This window comes from Podarcis filfolensis (assembly GCF_964270895.1).
Source record: "Podarcis filfolensis genome assembly, chromosome: 12".
Classification (NCBI taxonomy): domain Eukaryota; kingdom Metazoa; phylum Chordata; class Lepidosauria; order Squamata; family Lacertidae; genus Podarcis; species Podarcis filfolensis.
In genome coordinates this window covers 3,661,076-3,668,304 of record NC_139614.1, presented here as the reverse complement: position 1 = coordinate 3,668,304, position 7,229 = coordinate 3,661,076, and the positions used below count along the sequence as shown (strand labels likewise).

The following is a 7,229-nucleotide window of genomic DNA, read 5'->3' as shown; positions in this document are numbered from 1 at the left end:
AACTTTTAACACCAACTTTTTGCATATTTATTTAATTCATGCATATGTAGAGAAGATGGGGGGCGGTTGAGAGAGCAGGTACCAAGACACTGTTTAGGGGAAAGGTTCCTGCTTGTTACTTTCCATAATGTGAAACTAAATATCTGACCTATTATTATTATTATTATTATTATTTTAAGAGCATAGATTTCAACTTCTCTAACACAGCTGGTAAAAGTAACAAGGGAGAATTCAATAGTGTAACTTCGCTTCTAAATTATAATGCATCTGTATTTTGTCAGTTGCTGTCATATTATTCATATTGCACTATTCTGATCCCTAATATAACGTTTTCCCACTCCCACAACCCCAAGCCATTTTAAGGATTTCAGCAGTTAAATCTGAAAAGTCATAAAAAGTCAGCCTTTGAGCACTAAGACTCCATAGACTGGTTCTGTTTGAATGGTAACATTATGATGATACACTGTACTCTGTTAACAACTTAATTACGCCTAATAAAATAAATTACTGTGGAACCATCAAAGAGAAAACCAGAAGGATTCTGTAAAAATACCATTTACTATCTAGTTGCATAGAGCTTTCTAAAAACAGACCTGTCACTTTCTGTAAGAGACATTAGCAGGTGCCCAAGGCGTTCACATTTAAATAAATGGGTTTAAGTGTGTTTCACTTTGGTGGGATTGTACCCATGGTGTATTCTGCCACAGATTCCACATCATGTACTGCTCTTCTTCATTCCATACAGTTTTCATCTGAAGACAGATCCTGGAAAACATAGGACCTTATGCCATGGGCAGAAAGTTGGAACACAATCCAGCCAAATGTGTGCACTTTGAAGTCCCACATGGAAGCATTACATTAATCAATAGGATAAATGTATGGGACTTAAATGTGCCTCACCCCAGGACAGAATGAAAACTTTACAAGGAACACAGCAGGGCTGTATCCAAAGCAGTAGCCTGGTGTCCATTTGCACATGTCCCCAACCTCTCATACAATATGCACTGGAAGCAAGGAACTGCACAGCAAAATGATGTCAGCACATACAATAAGTTGCACCTGGCACCACAACTGGGTGCAGGTGGACTTCAACTCAGGCCCAATACTTTCTTGGCAGCCCCAAGTCCCGTGTCATGTTTCTCTCTGCCCTGTGGATAGGTTGTCTTTGCATGTATATTTTTAAAGCTTTGCTTTTGAAACCGTAGACATTATAAACACACAAATATTGGATAAGATCTACCCACTAGTTCTCTTATTTTAATGGCCGCAGACTACTCCTGAACAATTAGGGCCCAACAGAATACTTTGGTAAAGGTGTGGCAGAAGATTCTTTGCTTTCTGTCAGCGCCCTCGGCTGATGAACAAACACACTAAATCGAACGCCCTGGTTAGCTGCTGCCCTCACAAAGCCACTGTTTGCAGTCATGGTGATGGCCTTTAAAGCATCTCCTGTGCCAAAGATGGTCAGAGAACGGCTATTGATTTTGGAGCTGGGCACTAGTCTTAAGGCACGCTCAGAGGGCTGGTCTGGCACCACCTTGATTCTCTCCAGGAGTAACAAGGCTCGACTTTTCTCACCTGCCCCTCCCAAAGTCTCTAAAATGACTTGAAAGTCTTTGACTGCAGATTCACAAGCAAACAGCTCCTTGCCCTTCATGAAATCCTCCAGGAGTGGGAGAACACTCTCTTCCCTCTCCTGCACTGCCTGTTCCGTTAATACTTTCTCCTTGAAGATGAAGTAACAGCCTCCGTAGCTCAGGGCAGAGACGTATGTGATCAGAGTAGTAATATCCAAGTTAACCCTCTTGCACACGTCTACTCGGATCTCTGTAGGAAAAGCAACACTAGCTATTAAGTTGTCCCGATCTACTTTGGTCACCTGAAGTCCCTCCCCTCCTTCATCAGATTCGCCAGAGCTCAAGGGGAGGTCTTCACTAGCACACTCCATCAATGCATTCACGGCAACAATGTCTCCCCGCACCGATATGCCCATCTGTTGCAGCCTCTGTGCCATTGGGCAGGACACACCGTTGTAGAAAGCAAAGATAATGTGCGGGTTACTGTACTGCACTGGTTGCTGGCCACTTGCTCGCAGGAAATCCTCTGCCTGCTCAATGATGCTTTTGTCACCATACTGGCCCCTGCCCAGCCAAATGTTGTGCAGAGCTTCAGCCTTTCGACCTATGGCTTTCACCCAGGTGTGGCCACCATTTGCAACGACGTCCACCACCAAGCTTTGTTTCTCCCCGAATTGGTCCTCATACGTGAAGACATGGACAACACTGACAACCTCCTCCAAGTTTTCAGCTGACTCAATGATGGCCTGCAGGTGAGTAAGATTGGTACTTTGCAGGTGAGACTCTTTGATGGCTACCTTGCCAGCCTCCACCTTGCGCAAGAACTTTAACTCGGCCTTCAGCTTGCTGCAGAGTTTTGATCCGCCTTCTATGCCTCCTTTCCGGAATCTAGAAAGGGCTTCTGCCCTCTTGATGAGCTCCTCTGCAATAGCAATCCTCTCGCACAGCAAGGCGTGTACAGACATGGTAACATTATTCCTGAGAAAAATGCGAAGAAGATCACTGTTATTTCAAGCTGTAATATAAAGACATTTATGAAGACGTTTCTCAATCTAGGACAATGATTCCCTTTCAAAAACTGTTTTAAATAAGCAAAGCAAAAAGCAGAAGCTCAAAACAAAACAAAACAAAACAAAACCACTTCCAAACTAAAACATGCTTTTCAATTAATTAAAAAATCATTAACAAAATAAATTCAGGGAGAAACCTGAGATTATGGAACTATGACAAAGAATGTGAGAGATTTAGGGCTAAGTCAACTTGTGAAAACAGGAGAGAAAAAGAGAAAACATGGTGGGATGGATTCTCTTATGTTAGCCACACTGTGGCTTCAGCCACACTGAATAATTGCTTTTACCTGGATAGCACAACTTCAACACACTTGGCTGCTTTAAAACTGTGTCCACCCTCATAAATCTAATTTACATAGGCAGTGGGGTGTTGGAGGGGGAGAGAAACGAGGCAGTAATGCCGCAAATTTCGTCACCCAGTTCCTCTCAATCCAATTGAATCCTTCTGTAATAAGCGAACTGAAGCCTAATTTCCTATCGAGTTTTGCCCTTGCTTTTAAAGCTTTTCTTCAAATACACTGTGAACTATATCTTTATTGATCTTGTTTTTAAAAAGAGGCAATCTAGTGGTATTTCACACAATAGTCACTGATTATCCCAAGCCCTTACACAGTAAGCTGCTTCAGATAGCTGCCATCATATCCTTCAATTGGGTGTGTGGGTTTTTTTAGTTACTGCCAGCTGCTGGGTTGATAGTAGGACAGCAATGCAAATACTTTTACATTTTGATCAAGGATAGGCAGCTAGGGATCCAGGGCACACATGGAATTTCTCTTTGGCTCTGAGCATAGCTCCTGATCCCATCTGCTTCAGTGTCTACAGCACGACTTTGGCAAAGCCCTATACGGCCCCATTCCTACGCACAAGCCAAGCCAGAGGGAATTTGGGGTGAAAAGGACCCAACAGGATACTTCTGGCAAAGCCTCCCTTGCCCTCCCCTCACCCATCTCCCAGCTTGAATGGAAGTTGAGATCTTCCTCATACCTGCTTGCTTACTCAAGATCCTGGGGACACAGATGTTAGGAACTGAAATTAAGCCTGATCATTCTACAGTAGCAAACACACTGTCCGCACCAAGTTATGGTCTCTCCCCAAGAAAGAAGGCAGAATCTGCTACAGTTCCCTAGGTCACTCCGGGTTTTTGGGACTACAGCTGCCAAGCAGCGCAGTCATGCAGGCTGGGGCAGATGGATGTTGCAGCCCAAAATGCCAAGCAGAGTGTTTCTTAAACCTGGATCTCCATCCGTTCTTGGACCACAACTCTCATCATCCCTGGACCCCTGGTTCTGCCAAGCTAGGGATGATGGGAGTTGTAGTCACAACAATATCTGAGGACCCAAGGCTGAGAAACACTGATCTAGAGCAGGGTTCCTCAACCTCGGCCCTCCAGATGTTTTGAGACTACAATTCCCATCATCCCTGACCACTGGTCCTGCTGGCTAGGGATCAGGGGAGTTGTAGGCCAAAAACACCTGGAGGGCCAAGGTTGAGGAAGCCTGATCTAGAGGGTACCAAATTGGGGGGAAATGACCTAGGTAGCCTCAGAACTACCACTGAGGGGACTAGATGACCCTTGTGGTCCCTTCCAACTCTACAATTCTATGATTCTAGTTAACAGTCAAACACAATGGGCTAATCCTGAGTCAGGTATTTTAGGAAGTTTCGGTATATGTTGTAGGTACTTTAAAAATACATCATAATAATTACAGCAACAATGATTAGTCAGGCAAGAATCATTAAACACAAAGAGAGATTTGGGAAACTGTTAGCTAAACAAATAAAGGAATCAAGAATATAAAGTTATAGAAAAAATGGCACTTATTATTAATTGCTGTAATGATAAAATCAGTAATGATATAGCAACATAGAACTGTTTTCCTTTAATTTTCTTCTTTGTTTTCTGTAATTTATCAACCACCCTTTCTTTCTTTCTTTCTTTCTTTCTTTCTTTCTTTCTTTCTTTCTTTCTTTCACTCCCTCCCTCCCTCCCTCCCTCCCTCCCTCCCTCCCTCTCCCTTACAATTCTAACTTCTTACAGTGGTACCTCGGGTTAAGAACTTAATTCGTTCCGGAGGTCCGTTCTTAACCTGAAGCACCACTTTAACTGTTCTTAACCTGAAACACCACTTTAGCTAATGGGGCCTCCTGCTGCCGCCGGGCCGCCGGAGCATGGTTTCAGTTCTCATCCTGAAGCAAAGTTCTTAACCCAAGGTAATATTTCTGGGTTAGCGGAGTGTGTAACCTGAAGCGTCTGTAACCCGAGGTACCACTGTATTTTCAAAAATATAAAAGACTAAAATAAGCACAAGAAAGGTCATGCTGAAACAACTGTGCAATCTGAAAATGTTTATGTGGAAAGTGGAAGCAGTTTCTGAGCTTAAGAAAAGAGTCCAAATGCCACCAATATCATGTTGCAGAAGAAACCAAATACCATATTTTTTGCTCTATAGGACGCAATTTCCCCCCTCCAAAAATGAAGGGGAAATGTGTGTGCGTCCTATGGAGCGAATGCAGGCTTTCGCTGAAGCATGGAGAGCGAGAGGGGTCAGTGCGCACCAACCCCTCTCGCTCTCCAGGCTTCAGGCAGCATCCACAAGCCTTCGGAGCGCAGCAGGAGTTCTCGCTGCACTCGGAAGGCTTGCGGATAGCTGCCTGTTTTGGGGGCTAGGGTCGGGGAAGCTCGGGCTTCCCCCGCCCCCAGCCCCCCAAACTCTGGGAGTGGCAGCAAGGTTGCACGCAATCTTGCCACCGCTCCTGGACCTGTTCTGGGGGCTGGGGAAGCTCAGGTTTTCCCCCACCCCAGCCCCGCGGCTAAAAATGAAGCCAAGACAGGGAGAGGGATGGATCCTGCTCACTGTCTTGGCTTCTTTGCTCTTTGGGGCTGGGGGGGGGAATATTTTTCCCCCTTTATTCCCCCCCCAAAAAAACTAGGTGCGCGCTATGGTCCGGTGCGCCCTATGGAGCGAAAAATACGGTACACTCTTGGGTCATGGTTAGGCAGCATTTGCTGAAGTTTTCCTTGTCAAGCCAGACGCAAGACGTCTAAAACAGTGATGGGGAACCTGTGGCTATGCAGGGTTTTCAGGACAATATTCCCAACATCCGACTGTTGGCTGAGCGGAGTGGGAGCTGGAGTCCAATTGCATCTGGCAGGGAGCACTTTCCCCATCTGTGGTATAAAGCAGGGGTAGAAGTTTTTATGCAATATCCTGGAGAACATTGGTTGGAGAAGCTATATGCCCAAGGGGGTGGAGCTAGAAACTCTAGGAGGCTGAACTGAAGCAATCCTGCATACCAAAGGGTTGTTTACTCTCTTGAAATAAACAGGGTTTAGCACACAGAACTCCTACTGCCCCTGCTTTCCTAGAAAAGAGAAGAGGGGCCGGATGGGAGAGAATGAGATTTCAACAGGTCAGAGTGTAAATTAGCTTAGGAAAGAGAGGCAAAGATGAGCTACAAATACAAAAAAGCACCGGGAGGCTGTTCTCGACTTTTGAATATTAAAAATACCTCTAAAGCAGCACCAGGAGAAATTTCCCAGTGTCCTTACAATTCCAGTCCCAAGCCTGGTTGAAAAACCTTACAGCACCCAGAATATGACTACTTTTGTTATGTTTGCAATTATGAAAATGTTTTCATGCTGTGAGCTGCCTTGAGCATGGTTTTAGCTATGGAAAGGTGGCATGCAAATGAAATGATGATGGTGATGGACTTTGGCTTGGGAGCAGCTAAAAGCAGCAGCAATTTATGGCAACTTTCACTCATTTCCTGTGATGCAACAGAAAGCTGCTGTAATTTTAAACTCTTTTAGTACTTTAACTGTCATATGTTTTTAAAGTATAGTTGTGATCTTTTTTTCAAAACCGCTTTGAGCTTTTTAAAAAACAACAACAATCAAATGCTGTATAATTTTAAGAAACAAAAGAAATAATAGTAAACAAACAGCAAGCCCTTTCCTTGGTCTGTAGGACTTTCTGGTCTTGCAAACATAATGTTCCAAGATCCAAGTGTTTTCTTCCCATCTGCAATCACAACATAATCCTGTATCACCTCCTCCCACTTTTGAAAGCCCCGGGAGACTAACATGTCATTTGGAAGCCTGCACCGACCTGTTTTTGAACTTTTATCGTTATATATTTATTTATGCCCCGTCTTTTAACCCTGACAGGGGTTAGCTTAAACACAGCTAAAAACATAGAAAACTAAGGAGGGGGATCGTTCTTAAAAGACAATTAAACATGGATAGAATTAAACAGATACACACACATTAAAAATCTATTAAACCTGTACAAATAATCACATTTTCTCTTTTACTCCTTTCCTCCCTCCCTCCATATTAAAATATAATAACGACTTATATCCTTTCAAATGCGTTTGTGGAAGGGGGAATCATTGGTTTGTTTTCGTTCTTCTTATGTATCTGGTCTTCTCCTTTTGCATTTTTCTGTTGCTGGAAAATGCGAAATGTTGACCCCTCGCCCGCCGCCCTCCTTCCTCCTGCCAGACTTACGACCGACTCGCTCTGCCGTCCCAGCAGCTGCAGCTCCAGCCCGGCGCCGGCGGCCGCAAGCGACTTCCGCCT

The 7,229-nt window shown here is 44.3% G+C and overlaps 1 protein-coding gene across 2 annotated transcripts; it reads right to left on the bottom strand.

Annotated features, from left to right (window-relative positions):
- Positions 1-7,229, bottom strand: LOC310746429 (UPF0415 protein C7orf25). 2 transcript variants are annotated; one of them, XM_083580145.1, is made up of 2 exons: positions 7,158-7,229; positions 1-2,555 (listed from the first exon to the last, which is right to left on the bottom strand). In XM_083580145.1, the coding sequence occupies exon 2, from the start codon at positions 2,540-2,542 to the stop codon at positions 1,286-1,288; it is 1,257 nt and encodes a 418-aa protein (XP_083436271.1). In that variant the 5' UTR covers positions 2,543-2,555; positions 7,158-7,229; the 3' UTR covers positions 1-1,285. The 2 variants fall into 2 exon arrangements, with proteins under 2 accessions (XP_083436271.1, XP_083436272.1); XM_083580146.1 differs by lacking the exon at positions 7,158-7,229 and adding an exon at positions 5,943-6,491.

Bases quoted from the DNA above. Each gene is read 5' to 3' on its own strand.
- LOC310746429 (XM_083580145.1), bottom strand. From the start codon at position 2,542: ATGTCTGTACACGCCTTGCTGTGCGAGAGGATTGCTATTGCAGAGGAG.